General features: G+C 41.3%; 1 protein-coding gene across 1 annotated transcript in view; it reads right to left on the reverse strand.

Annotated features, from left to right (window-relative positions):
• Window positions 1-18925, reverse strand: part of usp40 (ubiquitin specific peptidase 40) — a 58416-nt gene that overhangs the window by 16667 nt on the left and 22824 nt on the right. The window contains exons 19-21 of the mRNA XM_084309987.1: window positions 14973-15026; window positions 9909-9997; window positions 5936-6022 (exon numbers count right to left, since the gene is read on the reverse strand). Of these exons, the coding sequence (XP_084166113.1) occupies window positions 5936-6022; window positions 9909-9997; window positions 14973-15026 (230 nt within the window). The remainder of the gene's footprint in view (window positions 1-5935; window positions 6023-9908; window positions 9998-14972; window positions 15027-18925) is intronic.

Consider the following 18925-nt stretch of genomic DNA (forward strand, 5'->3'; position numbering starts at 1 on the left):
ATGGATTTAAGAAATTACGGCGAACTGTCGGGTTATAAGATAAATGAGACCAAATCAGAAGCCATGATGATAGTGGGAACATGGCCAATACATCTGAATAGTATAGCACCCTTCCATTGGGCTAGAGACGGATTCAGGTATTTAGGAATCATTTTGACTCCCAGCAGCAATCAGTTATATCAAGCAAACTACGAAAAGTTGATTGTACAAATCAAATCAGACATGGCCAGATGGGACATTTTACCTCTCTCCCTAGTGGGAAGAATAGAATCAATTCGAATGAATGTGCTACCTAGACTTATTTTTCTCTTCCAGTCTCTACCTATACCAATACCTGCCACTACCTTTAAAAGGTTAGATAAACTCCTATCCAAATTTATCTGGCAGAGGAAAAAACCTAGAGTAAGGCTTAAAACACTATGTTTGCCAAAGAACAAGGGTGGTCTTGGTCTACCAAACCTAAGAAACTACTACTGGGCAGCTCAATTACGCATACTTGTGCATTGGATACAAAAGGACCTAGACTCAGGATGGGTACAGATTGAGCAAAACTAAATTCCAAAGACCCCTCTCAGATCCATAATATTCCTGGGGAAAGCATACTGGAAAAAAATTAAGATTGGTAACAAATGGATTACAAATACATTAAAGGTATGGGAAAGTGTAAGGAAAAAGGGGGGAGGTCCACGATCAATATCTAGGGCCATGCCAATAGCAGACAATACAGAATTCCGGCCAGCTATGGAGGATGGGGGTTTTAAAAAATGGGCGGATTTGGGCCTGGTTACTATCAATCAATTAATGGAAGGAGACTGTTTTAAATCGTTTGCACAGCTACAGCAATGTTTTGATCTACCTTCGAAAGACATGTTTAGATACTTTCAAATAAGACACTATGTAATGACTCACAGTGAGTGGGAAGCAATTAAGAGACCACCAACAAATGTGGAGCGGTACTTTATAAACACAATAGAAAAAACTTGATGGAAAGAAAGCAGATATCCAATATTTACAACATGTTACAACTAGACGATCCAGGAGACACCACCTATATTAAAGAAAAATGGGAGTTGGAAGCTAATGTGATCATAGAAAATGAAGAATGGGAGGACAGCCATTCAAGCAATCATAAAATCACAAATAGCCCAATGTGGAAGGAGTTTGACTGGAAGGTCAAGGTCAGGTACTTTAGGACTCCTCAAGTTCTCTCCGGATTTGCTGGTGGGTCCTCACCACTATGTTGGAGAGGATGTGGAATGATCGGAGATCATACACATATTTTCTGGGACTGTCCAAGGGTGCAGACATTTTGGATGAATATCAAAAATGAGATTAAAACCATTCTAGATCTTGACTTACCTCTGAATCCATCGTACTATATCTTGGGATGTATACCGAAAGGCACATACTATGGAGATACGTTATATATCTTGAGAGTGATACTGTTAATAGCAAGGAAAATGATAACTATGGCATGGCTACAAAATCAACCACCGACAATCAAACAATGGACCAAGAGACTGAGACAGATGTATACAATGGAAGAAATGACTGCACAATTGCAACTGAAAAAAGATAGGTTTATGCAGAGATGGTCACTTGTAACCTTGTACCTGGAGATACATTAGCATGAGCCTGACGCCCTCTCTCTCTTTTTTTTCTTTTCTTTTTTTGTTGTTCTTTTTTTTTTCTGTTAAAGTATATTTTTTTTTCCTTTTGCTAAATTTATTTCTCCATTTATTTTTTCGTTTCTTCTCCTACAAAAAATCATAAAAAAAAATATTGTAAAAATCCCTCCCCACTGGGTTGTTTAAGAGGCGTACTCGGATTATACAGCTTATTTTGATTACGCTGAATACCTTAAACAAATTGAATAAGAGGGAAGAGCCTGAGTAACAAATGTCATTGACTATGTGAATCAAGTATATTATACTGTATGATTAATGCAATGTGATGTTCAATATGACACAAAATAAAAGAAAGTTCAAAAAAAAAAAAGAAAGAAAGTTCAAAAAAAAAAACATTTCCTCATACTCGAGAGGGAGAGAAAGGGAGAGAGATAGAGAGCACTTGGGGGGGGGGGGGGACCTGCAGCGCGCCACACACGCAAACGGGAGATTGAAAGAAAAAAAAAAAAAACATTTCCTCATACTCGAGAGGGAGAGAAAGGGAGAGAGATAGAGAGCACTTGGGGGGGGGGGGGGGGGGGGGACCTGCAGCGTGCCACACACGCAAACGGGAGATTGAAAGAAAGAAAAAAAAAACATTTCCTCATACTCGAGAGGGAGAGAAAGGGAGAGAGATAAGCTGCCGGCGGACTGTCTTTTTTTTCTCTCTCTCTCCCACCCCCTCCCTCTCTCGCTCTCTCTCTCTCTCTCTCTTCCCCCTCCCTCCCTCTACCAGTGCAGACTGTGTGGCACTGTCACTCAAAGTGCTTATGGGCGGAGCCAGGCCATAACAGCCTGATTTCTTGAGGCTGAAAAATGATGGTTTTGAGTACTTGATTAGAAATATAAAACAATGCATTTTTTTTTTTTTAAACTTACAAATGTCTTCAATAGACCAACAGGAATTGTGTAAAGTTGCCCAAATAGTGCTAGGAATAGCAATGCATAGCCCCTTTAAAGGTGCTATGCATTATAAATGTCATTTTTCAGTCTCTAGCATTGTATTATAGTAATAGGAGTTCGTATCAATGTGTTTTTGGGCCTAAATACTATATTGGCGAATTCCTCAGCTACAGCCCATCCCCTCTTTGCCTCTAGTAAATCAGGTCATGTTGATTTGACGACCTGGTGCACGTCACAGGGCGCTGTTTATAGCGCACGGTGATGTGATTGGCTCTGTGGTTTTAGTAATGCCCGCCTCCATTCTTGCTACCTGCAGGGTGGAAGGTTTGTCCAGAAGATCACTAATCAGCTGAAGCCTGATGCGATTCCCTCGGTCTTCGACAGACAGACCGGCGTTAGCTCTCGGGACTCGGGAGCGATCGCTAGCTACTTAGCACCAGCCGGGGCCGGCGTTAGCAACCGGGAGCGTCGTTGAGCATTCAGCCTGCTGGCTACCTAGATCCACTTCAACCAGCGTCGCGGAGCATTCAGCCTGCTGGCTACACAGCTTGTCGGTGTGCTAATAGCCTCTGCAAGCTAACGGTAGCTGGCTACACAGCTTGTCGGTGTGCTGGAGCCTCTGCAAGCTAACGGTAGCTAGCTACACAGCTTGTCGGTGTGCTAATAGCCTCTGCAAGCTAACGGTAGCTGGCTACACAGCTTGTCGGTGTGCTGGAGCCTCTGCAAGCTAACGGTAGCTGGCTCCAGGCTATTAGCACATCGACAAGCTGCTGGAGCTCCCGACGCTCGGCTGGTTGAAGTGGATCTAGGTAGCCAGCAGGCTGAATGCTCCGCAACGCTCCCGGTTGCTATCATGTGCAGGTCCTCTTCTCAGACCTGTGTGGCAAAGCACTGCACACGCATCATGCAAGCTACACATCGCTGCATGTTGATCAATGGTGGCCCACTCGGTGCATCACAGTGGGCTACTATTGTGCTAACAACAACCGCGGTGTCCGGCTTGTCGGCCGGCATGAGTGCTCGATTTGGGGTGGTTCTCTCCTCCTTGTGTGCCCCCGTTCTCGCGGGTGTCCTGCCGGGGAGCTTGTGGACGCGACAACAGCGGCGGCCGTAGCGTGTTTGAGCCTGTAGCGTTAGTTAGCTCATAGCTATTGTGTACCACTAGCGTTACGGCGGGCTCGAGCACCCTACGGCTGCCGCCGTTGTCGCGTCCATGGGCTCCCCGGCAGGGTACCCGTGGGGACGGGGGTGTACAGAGAGGAGAGAACCATTTTGTGTCGGGCGTGCATGCCGGCCAGCGAGCCGGACGTCGGGATATGTTGTTAGCACAATAGCTACCAAGCTAAGCTATGTTAGCTTCTAACGGTGTATACACAATATGTACAACGACACAATGATTTACATTATTACAAATATGGTAACGTGGTTGTGGCTTTTACAAATAGTGGTAACATATATATAGATAGACAGTACTGCTACATCTCTATATTTATGACATACCATATTTGTATTGCTACAGTACTGTTCAGTACTGCTATGATGGAGACCAGAGAAAGACTTTCGTCTTGTTTACATCAGGGTCCCCCAATTTCAATTCATGGTAACATATTATATATATATAGATAGACAGTACTGCTACATCTCTATATTTATGACATACCATATTTGTATGTAACCTGAAACCTAATCTCTGACGGGGAGATGGGCGGAGCTATTTGGTGGGTGGCTGTCACTCAAAGCATTCTGCTAGTATGGGTGGAGCCAAGCCAATAATAGCCTGCTTTCATGAGGCTGAAAAATGCTGGTTTTGAGTACAAGATTAGAAATATAAAACAATGATTATTTTTGGAATAAAAATTACAGATGTGTTACATAGACTCACAGGAAGTGTGTAAAGTTGCCCAAATAGTGCTAGGAATAGCAGTGCATAACCCCTTTAATTATATCAAGCGAAGAACTGAGACATTTTGCAGAGAGAGACGGCAACATTATCGTGGGTTTGCGTGATGTATATCTCCACCTCCCAACGACTTGGTGCTGGTCATAATGTCCGGTGAAAACAACTCCCTCCAAGCACAACTTGACCACCCGAACCGTACCAAAACAGGCCAAAATTAAATAGCCCATGCGACGAACGATTCATTACATTCGTTTCATCGTTGCTCCACCAAGCAGCCGGTCCAACAATGAAAGCTGTTATCAGCGCGAGCCGGCCGCAGTTAGTTTGCAAGAAGCATCCAGCTGCAGACCCGCAGAGCAGCTTTCCAGGTCTGGGGACCGCACTGTGCCAGCAAAGCTGGTGGGTTCTGTGGGTCTGCAGCTGCATGCCTTCCGCAAATCCAGCAGCAAGCTCTCGCTGAGCGAAGCAAAGACAACAAACGCAATGATTGTTTCGTTCATCGCATAGGCCACCCAACTCCAGCCCATCCAAATACAATTCAAATAATCAAACTGTGCCCAGAGGGAACTATTTTCACCGGACACTATGACCGGAGAGATTAAATATGTCGGACTTCAACAGATTTTGCCGGTCAAATACCGGTAATTACCGGCTAACGGAAACGCTGATTTATTTTATGTATTGCATGCATTTCTACATTTTATTTCCTATTTTGTTTATTCATCCCAGTATCTTTCTTTCTTATGTGTGGAATTCTACAAGGCATTCACATTTACATTTAGTCATTTAGCTGACGCTTTTATCCAAAGCGACTTACAAGTTCTGTACGACAGGTCATCAGGAAGAATACAACTCTATCAGCTGAGTAACAATATTCATCAAAGTGTTGCGTGTTACAGTGTAGGTTAGTTTATTAGGACAAGTGCATGACAGTAAGGTTAGTTAGGGTTAGATTTTTTTAATTTAATTTTTTTAATTTAATTTCAGATAATGGTTGAAGAAGTGCGTCTTTAGTCGACGGCGAAAGATTGGACGGGATTCGGCTGTCCTAACTGGGGTGGGTAGTTCATTCCACCATTGTGGGGCAAGGACTGAGAATAGGCGTGTAGGTGGTGTATACGTGTTTGAGGATGATATCCTTCAAACAGGCAATAGTGATGATATAATTTGGGCAGTGCTGAGCTGGGTTACTTTTCTCCAGTGTATTTGTCCCCCGGCCCCACCCAATGGCCCCATGCACACACACACACAAGTAAAAAAAATAAAATCAACAAAAAAAAAAATACAAAAAATTATATATATTTTTTTTTTAACTTCGTTTTTTTTTTAATGTTCGAAGCTTGTGCCATCGAACGAAGCTTCGAAGCTTCGAAGTATTTAAGACAGCCCTAGTGACAACACACAAATATTGTAAGTAACACATCTACTCACAAACAGACACACAAATGGGCATAGTTCTTCTCACCTCCTTGACAGTGCAAGTCTGCTCCATGATAATGTCCAACTCCAAACCAGCAGAGGGCGCCGCGCCCACAGAGAAGTGCAAAAACAGCTGCAACACAGAGAGCCCACATACATCAGCCAAACATATGAGCAGCTGTCTAAATGCCTGTACAAAAGTGCAACAAAAGTGCAACTAGGGCTAAAAACCCAATGAAATAAAATAATAATAAATATTATGCTTTTTAGCAGATTTCTTAGCTTAACCCTTTGATCGCCGGGGTTAAATTCATAATTTACCATCCCTCGCCAGCCCTATTTAACATGGAGAAGTTCCCCTTATTGCTAAATTGACATTACCATGGCCCATTCAAAGTCCTATATCTATTGTTCAGGGTGTAGCAACATTATACTTTTTCATTCACATATTCATACTAAAATACGGTCTAAAGTATAAGTATGTTTTTATTGTTTTCTGCAGCTTTCTCCAGAACGTGATTTATAGCTCCAAATGCATTATATTGATGATGAAATACAGTTTGATAGCAATCGGCGCGAGATAAAAAATTTCAACTGGATGTGGTTCTAGAAGTTACTACATATCTGATGTTGACCGGATGGGCGGGGGGTCGTTTATAATTCCGTGGGCAACGTTAGATGATTCATCTAGTGTGGGTGATATGATCATTGGAGCAGTTAGTATAGAAGACATTACAAAATAACGCTGAAACTCACCGTAGCTTCCTCGCGCCGTTGGGAGATGAGCGTGGAACAGAATTTTTTTCTATTATGGGATATCGAAATACCCGATCCATTTCCAGGTTGTATAATAGTATATACGTCCAAATCATGTTGTTTATCGAGTTATTGGCAACGAATCGATATCCATTGTGTCGAGCTCGAGTCCCGGGACCTATAGCGAGTGATCGGACCAAATTGAAATGAGCACCAGCGTCACTTCCCTGTTTATGCCCTGGGCGATCTGCCGATCGGCCACCAGATGGCGCTCTTGAACCGTTAGAGAGTTGACAGGGGTTCACCAGTACATATAATGTCTCCGGGGGAGAAATATGATTTCGATCACAGATTTTTGAAATATTGATATCAATGACGCTGTACAGTAGGGGTGGACGGTATGGTCTAAAATGTATATCACGGTATAATTTGAAGAATAGACGGTAACGGTATATATCACGGTATCAGTGTTTCCGTTAGAATAATTATTTTTGCCTGATAGGCAGGCTATATAAAGAATGACATCCTCAAGGCATGTAGATTTATAATATTTTAACTTAAAACTAGGCTACTTTTTCATTATATTCCAAATAAAATAAGTCCCGAGTCGAGACTCCGTCCTGCTCCCATTGCAAACAGCGGGGCTGGATTTTGCTAGAAGCATATGTAGCTGCAGAGCCGCAGAGCCATGGGCGCTTTCAGGTCTGGTCACAATTCAGCCGTTGGGTGGGGGGGCGCTGTTGAGCGGGCCTGTGACCAGACCTAAAAGCGCCCCTGGTTCTGCGGCTCTGCAGCTGCATATGCTTCTAGCAAAATCCAGCCCCGCTGTTTGCAATGGGAGCAGGACGTCCACCCGCTGCAGCCGTCGTTATCATAACACTACACACATATCATAATGTTTACAGCAAACTGTAGTTGATCACCAGGTATGTTTTATTAACGTAGAATAATTCATATAAGAAAAACGATAGGGAAATCCCTTACCTTTCTCCACTGGTTAAAAATGCCAGGAACTGAAATTGAAACTTGCTGTGCGCCGCGGTGATATGTGTTTATTATGAAATGACAATTGCGTGTTGACACGCCCACTGCGCGAAGCCTCCTAAATAACTTTTTCCAGTTTGCACATATCTATTATCTATGACTAATTCTATCTATTTTTAGGGGCAAATGCGATTGAAATAGTCGCGCTGTGGTTACATGACGTCATTGCTATTTTAGAGCTGCCCTACCGGTTACACGGTATAGTCAAAATCCATACCGTAGAGCAAAATCATACCGTTTATACCGTATATACCGTCCACCCCTACTGTACAGCGTCATCGGCAGAATAAGCATGGCGGGGAATGACGCTGAAAAGCGTCAACGGCGATTAAAGGGTTAACATAACAGACCTAAGTTTGGGGGAACTAATGGGATAACTGGGGTTGCAACTAGGGCTAAAAACCCAATGAAATAAAATAATAATAAATAATATGCTTCTTAGCAGACTTCTTAACTTAACATAACAGACCTACGTTTGGGGGGACTAATGGGATAACTGGGGTTGCAACAAAAGTGCAACTAGGGCTAAAAACCCAATGAAATAAAATAATAATAATAAATAATGTGCTTTTTTAGCAGACTTCTTAGCTTAACATAACAGACCTACAGTAAGTTTGGGGGAACTAAAGAGATAACTGGGGTTGCAACAAAAGTGCAACTAGGGCTAAAAACACAATGAAATAAAATAATAATAATAATAATAATAATAATAATAATAATAATAATAATAATAATAATAATAATAATAATAATAATAATAATAATAATAATAAATAATATATCCTTCTTAGCTTAACATCCCAGGGAACTAATGGGATAACTGGGGATGTTGTTTGCTCCTGACAAGAGTCTCAAAGTCTGGGGTGATGGTAGACAAAGCAACGTTTTATTTTTATTTATTTTTTTAAACACACATCCGCAACCCACTCAAAATGGCCCCGCGACCCACTTTTGGGTCACGACCCACCAGTTGAGAAACTGTCTTAGAGGATCAGAATTCAAAACTCTGCCCTAAAAAATTGCCTAGGTCAAAGGTTAGGGTAGTGCTTGAAGGAAACATTTGTCTTAAAAGGTTAGGGTTATCAGTACTTGAAGTTAATCAGACAAGCCTTTTTGACATGTGGGTTCCAAGTCATTCTTGCCTTGATACAAAAATCAAGGTGCCCTTCTTTCTTTTCCATAATCTTTTCCCCTTACTGAAATATTTACCTATACTGAAATACTGAAAAAGACACATTTTCAGATGCACTGAAATCCAGGAGCAGTGGTGAATCGGCAGAAAATAATTACCAAATGTTTCAGTAACGGTAAAAGATTATGAAAAAAAGATGGTTGCCTTGATTTTTGTAACACGGCAAGAATGAGTTGGAATCAACAGACTGGTATGGTCCTTTCAAGTCTGAAGTAGTAGTTTATAGTATGCTTAAACAAAAACTTTGATTACGCATTCTAGCAGCCTCTATGCCTCCTTGTTTCAGTCCTGTTATCAATTAACTGTTTTAATGTGCCTGTAATGAGTGAGCTGTTTTTTTTTTTTTTTTTTTTACAAACAATAATTATCGCACATCTAGCAGTGGTGTGCGAGCCTGTACCGTCAAATTACATTCAGATCCAACTTTCAGACTAGACCTTGCAGATCAAATATGACTCAAGATCCAGCAATAGCATGTGCATAAAATGTTGTCAAAAACACATTTTAGGTTCAACTTTAGGTAGAAAAGATAAGATTTACGTCGCCATCTTGTCCAAGCGCATTTTATCAAGATATTATCACATGCACGTTATTAACTATGGCGATTGTGGCGGTAATTCTGAATGGCTCATTTCACATGGGAGGGTTCTTGTCACAGCTGAACTGCAGAAAAGGCGCAATGCATTTTATATAACATTTATATAATTGTAACTTCGCTGGATATACACTGTATACGGTTAAAATGTTATTATTGACTATTTTTGTTTTATCCTGTTTCTGTACTTGCATATATTTTAACCACCTTTACTGAAAGTTTCATTATACATTGTGTGTTGAGTACTGACTTTTAATAAGTTTTGTTTTGCAATAATAAAAAATAAATAAAAAAAAAATAAAAGGCGCAATGCACATATTTCTCTGTGTCGGGACAACCCCTCATTCTGTAAAAACAATGCAAAACACAGGAAATGACTATTTCCACAATAGGTCCCCTTTAAGATCCTACTTATTAAATAGGCTGGCAGACCTGGGAGGCATTGGGTGCTACTCCAGGACACAGGGTCAGTGTGGTCATGAGACGAATCCCAGCATCCCGAACACTCAGCTCCTCATACACTGTCAAATAAGCACACAACACGTAGAGACAGTGAACACAGTGTTGAGACTGGCTGCAGACTTTCAGGAGTCTACATAGTTTATAAGAAAGTAACTATCTAATATAGAGTTCAATTACTTTTACCTAGGGATGTTTGATATTATCGGCCTACCGATATTGGCATTAAATGTGATATCGGAAATTATCTGTATAGTTTTTTTTACATTTATTTAACCTTTATTTACCCAGGCAAGCAAGTAAGAACAGAGATATGTAGGCCTAATGTTAATTACCTCAAATTATTCAGTTTTTTTTATTATTATTCAGAACCCTGCATATATCGGTATCGGTTGATATCGGTATCGGAAATTAAGAGTTGGACAATATCGGTATAGGTAGGGATGCCCCGATCGATCGGCCAGCGACCGGTATCGGCCGATATTCAGTATAAATATGAGATCTGTGAATTCCGATAATGCTTTATTTTCGCCGATCGTGAAAACCGATCAAAAAACATGATCCAATTCTCAGCGGAGTTCTCATTCACTGACTTCTCTCTCAGGCTGGAGTTACACCTAGGCTGTTTTAGTTTCGTTTTTCAGGTGAGTTTCGCTTTCCAGAGCGCAACACACGTGGCAGCCGAGTTAGACATTCGTTTTGCACCTTGAGCGCTTTCGTTTTGTCAGAACGAGGCTTGGTCAGACCACAACGGATCTAGTCTCGAATTCAGCACTGAGCATGCGCGGGGAGGTAGTTACTCTCCCTCGTCCCTGCTGTCGTCCACACTCAGCTGTGAGAGAATTGTTGAATAGATACACAAATGTTCTAGAATGTTTGATTATGACTGACGTCACAAATGTTCTAGAATGTTTGATTATGACATCATACTGAGCTGGACCTGTACTTTGTAACGTTATGTTATTTCGGACATTCATAACGTTATTTCGTGCGACTGTACATTGTAACGTTAACACAGCCCAGCTGTCAACTGTACTTTGTAACGTTATGTTATTTCGGGCATTCATAACATTATTTCGCGCGACTGTACATTGTAACGTTAACACAGCCCAGCTGTCAACTGTAGGCTACTTTGTAACTTTCGGGCGTTTTATTCATAACAAACATTGACGCGATTCCGCCAACACATATGTAATAATAGGTTTTGCTCACAGAGAGATAGATAAATAAATAAACATAATCACGGTTATCTACCAACAACTGCATGTACTGTAGAAATGTATGTTTCAGTGCAGATAAAGGTACTGTACAAAATAACCTCTAAAACACTGCTAGAATACACAAGCAGTTAGGGTGTGCTGTGTTAATGTTACAATGTACAGTCGCGCGAAATAACATTATGAATAAAACGCCCGAAATAACATAACGTTACAATGTACAGTTGACAGCTGGGCTGTGTTAACGTTACAATGTACAGTTTCTGACAGCTGGGCTCGCGAAATAACGTTATGGCATTATGCTCGGTGCTGCTCGAGGCAGGAGAGATGAGGCGGGGCATGGGGGCTGCTGCTGCTCGGTGCTGCTCGGGCTGCTGCTCGAGACAGACAGACAGACAGCCCAGACTGGAGAGATACACGGTGCTGCGAGCGGACTGCTCCTCGGCCGCTGCTCGGTGCTGCTCCCCGGGCTCGAGACAGACAGCCAGACAGGAGGGATATACATGGTGCTGCGCGCGGGCTGTAGGTTACACTGCAGTCTGACAGTCTACTGCGCATGGGCGTTGAGCAACAACGGCTCCGCGCAGATTACACGACTTGTCGGCGAGTTTTGGCGCTACTCCAAAACGGAAAACACAATTTAGCGTTTTCAGTAGGGCCACAACGTATCCGGCAAAAACGGCATTTCTATGTAACAGGGACAGCAAACGTATTCAAAAACGAGCACAAAAACACTGTGTGTAACAAGGGCCTCAGGCACACAGCTGCTGCTGCTGCAGCGCACTGCCCCTCCCCCTCCTCGTCCCCCTCCCAGACCAGTCATGTCAACAAGCTCTGGCAATAGTCTAGTGCATTAGACATCCGTGAGCTAACGTTAGCTACCTAGCTAACGTTACTGTTTAAACAAAATGACCCAGTCAACTATTCACTTTTAGTTTAATACATGAGGCATTGTCTAACGTTATCTAGCTGGCTAGCTACTGATAGCTCCTGATATCAACAAATGCTCCGGCAATAGTCGAGTGCATGAGACCTCCATTAGCTAGGTAGCTAACGTTAGCTCACGTTTAAACGAAATGACCCAGTAAACTAAATAGTTCACTTTAGTTTAATACATGAGGCGTTGTCTAACGTTATCTAGCCGGCTAGCAGTAGCTACAGATAGCTCCTGATATCAATGTCTTATAACATAATTGACATTCGTTTTTGCAGCTGTTGGCTAATTAGCTATCATGCTTCATAACTGAACACTGCGAACATCTTATACGTTTCAGACCCTGTTAGTCAAGTTGAACTATCGCTCTGACTGGGGACGCTGAGGGCATGCTGAATGTGATTTGACCAAAGCAGAGTATACACACAGACAGTGGAGCTGTTTGCAGATAGCGAGCATTTTGACTTGTTGCGTGGTGGCGATGTCTCACAGATAATACAACTACAGGTATAATTATATAATATATATATTTTATAAATAAAATAAAAAGTAAAGTATTTAATATTTTTTTTCTTTTTTATAAAACCAAAAACGATCGGTATCGGCAGTGTATCGGCCGATATGGCTCATAGACGATCGGTGGCAAAAAACGTGATCGGGGCATCCCTAGGTATCGGTAAAAAAGCCAATATCGAACATCCCTACTTTTAACCTGTTAAGCTGTAGCCCTATTTTCATAAATGTCCCCTAAAGGTACATGCCTAAGTAAATGGAAGATTGCTCCACTTCTACAAGGTCAATTTGAATGTTCTTGGTATCTAGGAACATCTAGGGACCTGGGGGTATGTATTCCCAGTGTCAGAAATATTGTGTCTGTTACTAGTAGGGATGGGACTTTCTAGCAAAAGTGCTATTCGAAAATAACTCGCCGACGCTTGAGCGCCAAACCCGAGAAAAGTCGGGTTTTTATCGTTATTTCTTTTATTCGATATTTCCATTCATTATCCATCCAGGGAGCCTGGTGTTATCATAGGGAATGAGTCTGAGATCCCAAAAGTGCAATACCGGCCGCATCCTACCAGGCAGCGGTATCGAGCACCCTTTGAAACTCTGTGTCTTGGGCTGTGCGTCGATTATATTAGGTCCGAACGGACTTTTCCATGTCAGGCAAGGGGAGCGGTTGTCCCGATCGGCTTGAGGAGTGTCAAATGCTCCAGATGGATGATGTATGGCGGATTATGTTGGCGACACGATCGACACCAATACTGGGACTCGTGATCAGATAATTGGAATATTATTTTTTTATTAAATTTGGATATGTACTACATAAGGCGTCAGGCTATGGCTCCGTCTGGATTTGTAAGCCATACCACCTTCTGGGGAAATACTACCTCTGGACTACTAACTACTACAGAAAAACTTGAGTAACAAGTTTTTCTACAACTCAAGTTCAGACCTATGGTACTCTATTACGTTAGCACTAAAAGTGATTTCTTTTTTTCAAACTTCAGAATGTCATCTTTCAAAAGAGACCAGGCTCATGCCAGCGTTTCCGTTAGCCGGTAATTACCGGTATTTGGCCGGCAAAATCTGTTGAAGTCCGACATATTTAATCTCTCCGGTCATAGTGTCCGGTGAAAATAGTTCCCTCTGGGCACAGTTTGATTATTTGAATTGTATTTGGATGGGCTGGAGTTGGGTGAACGAAACAATCATTGCGTTTGTTGTCGTTGCTTCGCTCAGCGAGAGCTTGCTGCTGGATTTGCGGAAGGCATGCAGCTGCAGACCCACATAACCCACCAGCTTTGCTGGCACAGTGCGGTCCCCAGACCTGGAAAGCTGCTCTGCGGGTCTGCAGCTGGATGCTTCTTGCAAACTAACTGCTGCCGGCTCGCGCTGATAACAGCTTTCATTGTTGGACCGGCTGCTTGGTGGAGCAACGATGAAACGAATGTAATGAATCGTTCGTCGCATGGGCTATTTAATTTTGGCCTGTTTTGGTACGGTTCGGGTGATCAAGTTGTGCTTGGAGGGAGTTGTTTTCACCGGACATTATGACCAGCACCAAGTCGTTGGGAGGTGGAGAAATACATCACGCAAACCCGGCCACGATAACGTTGCCGTCTCTCTCTGCAAAATGTCTCAGTTCTTCGCTTGATATAATTAATACAAATGTCCAATATAACGGAATTCGTTAGCTCATAAAAATGTGATTATAACAGACTGCTGTTTAGTGTCGGACCGACTGCCCACATACGCGGTCTATTTTATTTCAAGTCAGCAGCAGCACGGAGTATCGAGGGACTTATTTTATTTGGAATATATTAATGACTGTATACGCAAAAGTAGCCTAGTTTTAAATAATAATATTATAAATCTACATGCCTTGAGGATGACATTCTTTATATAGTCTGCCTATAAATTGTTTTAAAGCTCAATAAACTATGACCGGAATTAATCTCATTTGTCCGGTAGATTGAAATCTTGCAGGTCACGGAGACCGGCAACAATTTTTTCTAACGGAAACCCTGGCTCATGCATGTGCTATACGTATAAAGTATGTTGTTTTGGTTTGCAAAAAAAGTATGCAGTCCTCAAGTTAAAGTAAAAAAATTGCCACTTTTCTGCCCGCTTGATAAGAGGTAAAAAAAAATTACACAAAACGAATAATCGATTGTAAAAAAATTAAATCGATCTTAATAACTGAATGACTATTCGAATTTTGCAAATATTCTATCCCATCCCTAGTTACTAGGCTTGAGTAAATTGTAATGAGAAAAAGTTATTATATTGGCCAATACCGATATGTCTGTGATAGGCCGATTAAATCAGCCAACCGATTAATCTGTCGGGCTCTACTAATAATAACAACAAAGTTATTAGTACCTGGAGGCAGCAGCTTCCCTGTACGGTCCACCTGTCTCAGACAACACTCCACACCTACACACAAAGACAAAAGGAGGACAACACTGTATTCCAAGTATAAAGCCACTTTCATTCTTGGTTGTAGTATCTACTGGTTTAATGATAGGTCTTAATAAGGCTGTCAAAGTTAACGCGTTAATGCACAATTCTTTTAACGCCACCATTTTTTTAACGCATGATTAACTCAATCAGCGCCAGACCCGAGGATAGTCAGGTTATCTCGCCATGCGTTGAGCACCAGGACCCCCGAAAACCCAAGTATAGTCTTCATCGTTATTTCTTTTATTCTATATTTTTATTCATTTCTCTCACACGGACCTCAGGGTTACCATAGGGACTCACTCTGAGATCGCTAGAGTGCAATACCGGCCGCATCCAGGTGGGTGGCAGTATCTCCCACCCTTCAAAACCTTTTTTTCCACACACAGTGTTACATTAAAATGTCTCCGGGCCCAGTTTTCTTGGTCAGGCGAGTCTAGCGGTTAACTTGGTGGCATTGAAACGCGTCCAATGCCCCCGATGCATGTGTTGTGGTGGATTATGTTGGCAACACGATGGACACCAATACTGGAAATCGCGATCAGACAATTGGAATATTCTTTTTGGGGTACCTCCTAGTGAAGGCAAGGACTATATGACATCAATCCTGCTTTGATCCAACCATGATTTCACATTGATCGTTGCGACCATGTGTAACATACTCCAGAATGTATGCCGTTGGTGACGATCAAAGCATCAAAAAACGATTATATAATACCCATTATATACATTTGATTTGGAAATAGTAGTGTGTCCAGGCGAGCAACGCCAACTCTTTTAGTAAAATTCACGTATTGCTCCATAGCGCCATTTCCTGGAATTAGCCAGGATCACTCTGAAACTATACTTATATTCACCACGGTATAACACGCGAACATATAGGGCTGGGCGATAAAACGATAATTATCGCGATATATTTTAATAATCGATATCACTGTACTACTGTATTGTACCCATTCTGCAATCTGTTTCTGCATTCTGCAATCTGCAAATTTGATTGATTGAAACTTTTATTAACAGATTGTAGAATGGGTAGAATACAGTAAGGCTCAATACACACAATTGTTAACACTTTGAATGCCACTCACGGCTTTTCTCTGGTTATTACCCCCCGGGTTGAAGGCCCATCACGAGAATATTCGTTTTATTAGTTTTTTTTTTTTTTTTTTTTTTATATTTATTAGCGATCTGAAATCATATTGCATCAAGCAAGTCTACTGTTGGAGATCCAGTCAGCCCAGGCGCTCAGATGTGAAAAAAGCGCCCCCTATCGTCTCCCAGATGGTAAATCACCCTTTTGGATTGGACTCAATGAAAATGAATGGGGAAAAAAAACCTGCACTCCACATTTTACTTCTCACTCATGTAACCGGGGTCTACCAGCTTCACTCTGGAGCCGCGGGAATATGTGTTTTACTGTATACACGATGGATCAATCAAATGAGCGATTTTTTCGAATGGCGATCAGGAATTGGAATAATCCATTTGGATACCATCTGATCTCAGGTAAGGAATCTATGTTATCAGTATTAGGATAATCAGACCCGTTTTCACGGATATATAAGCTTTTATGTGATTATGGTGATAGGCTGTTTGACTCTGCTCGCGGTCAGGAAATAGGAGAATCGATTTTCAATTGGCGGCACGAGCATGCATGCGTACACATATACTATCGATCATCTAGCGTTTATTTGAAAACGATTCATAAATAGGCCGAAAAATTACAACGTTCTAGAATATTCCAGTAAAAGGCGATTATCATAGAATGTGTTGTTTTTTCTGTGAAAAAGAGTGATTTTCAAAATGCTATCAAACGGAAATGAAGCGATAAAAAAACAATCTGCTACGACAATGTTGACGGGAAAATGAGTCTTTGATAAGCGACGGGCAGATTAGACACATAGCCATAATTTAAAACATAGATTAGGCGATATTAACGTTAACATTGGAGTGGATGTGGGCATTCAAGGGGGTAAAAAGGAAAACACGGCTGGCTCTCAAAGTGTTAAGGGGATGCAGACCAGAGAAAGACTTTCATCTTGTTTACACCAGGGTCCCCCATTTTCAATTTATAATGAATTGTAAGTATGGTGCAATCCATTCTTTGTGGATCTAGCCCCCAGTGTTTTTAAAGACTTCCAGTTTTTGAGGATTCTTTTTATTTTCCTCAATTCTTTCGTTAAAATTGTTCAGTTTTGCCTTTTTGATCATATTGGTTACTCCATTTCTTAGTTTTTTTACATGTTCATTTTTAGTTTTTCTGTATTTCTCACTCTGATGGCTTTTAGAATCTCGGCAGTGACCCAGGGCTCTGTTCTAGCTTTGACCCTGGTCACTTTTGAGGGTGCAAGCTCGTCTATAACTGAAAGGAAGGTGGTTTTAAAGCATGGCCAAGCTTTTTCTGTCGATGTGCAGTTTAGTACATCGGACAAATCTACTTTGTCCAGAGCTGTTGTTAAGGCTTCGCTGGTGTAGTTTTCAGAGATCTGAATCAGATTGTGTTGTGACAATTTATTACAGGTCTGTGAATTTTACGAGTGCAGAAAATGATGTGATGGTCACTTAGACCAGGGGTTCCCAAACTTTTCAGGCCGGGGCCCAGAAAATAAGGCGTCAGAGAGCCGCGGCCCAATGCACATCGTCTGGCTTTTTTTTTTTTTTTTTTTGCCGGGCGACCGATTTTTTAAGCCAAATATCACTTCAATCCTATTAAGTTAGTTCAAGTTAGTTATTCATTTATATGTGCTATTTATGAGAGGGCTAACTTGTTGCAAAATAATAATGATAATAATAATAGCCTCATTAAAATACTATTGTTGCTTCGGTTGTTTTCAGCGTTTTATGTGCATAATCTGTTATTTAGTTTGAAATGTTCGTTGAAATAAGTAGATTTTTCGTTTTTGTTTATTTATTAAGTTAATATAAAACCATATAGTCACATTTTAGAATACAATAGAATAGAATTTTAGAATACAACTAGAAACACTGTCCTGGCCTGCTTCTAAGTTCAGTGGCCTGACAAATTTTTTTAATAAAAAAATAAAAAATAAAAAAATAAAAAAAATATATTTTTTTATTTTTATTTTTTTTAAATCATCTCGCGGCCCACCCGTGGCTGCTCGCGGCCCACCTTTGGGTCGCGACCCCGACTTTGGGAACCACTGACTTAGACCGCACTCTATCACCCCACTTCTAGAGATCTTGGTCTGGTGTCAGAATTAGATCAATGATGGTTTGTGTGGAAGAGCAGACTCTTGTAACTTGAGTGATCAGCTGATTTAAGTCATGTAGGTTGCAGTCATTTCTGAATGATTTGAAGATTGGTGCATCTTTTTTCAGAGTGTTGGAATTAAAATTTCCAATCAAGATCCTCAGATTTACAAAAATCTGCTGAGCTCTCTTCCAGTAAATCATAAAATGAATTTTGAGTTGGAGGTCTGTAGAGGACACCAATTAAGAGAGGTTTTGTTTTAGGAAAAATGATATCAAGCCACACTGTTTCGATATCATTGTGATTTAACTCTGGCCTCACGTTAAAACAAATGTCCGCTCAGACATAAACACAAACAGCCCCCCCCCCCCGTTTCTATTTCTGTCTTTTCGTATGACAGTGTAATTTTCTATTTCAACCTCAGTCATTTATGGAACTGTCCAGCATTGTTTCAGAGAATGTTAGTATTGCGGCTTTGCTATTTTCAAACATTATTCTGATTTCGTCCATTTTATTAATTAAGCTTCTTACGTTGAGATGAGTGATGTGGAGTCCTCTGGAAGAGAAGACAATGTCCATTTCTGCGGTAGTAAGAAGACCTGCGCTGCCTACCTCGTCCGATATTATATAATTTGAATTATTTAAATTATAAATTCACTAAACA

The sequence above is a fragment of the Notolepis coatsorum genome (assembly GCF_963971535.1).
Source record: "Notolepis coatsorum genome assembly, chromosome: 3".
NCBI lineage: Eukaryota > Metazoa > Chordata > Actinopteri > Aulopiformes > Paralepididae > Notolepis > Notolepis coatsorum.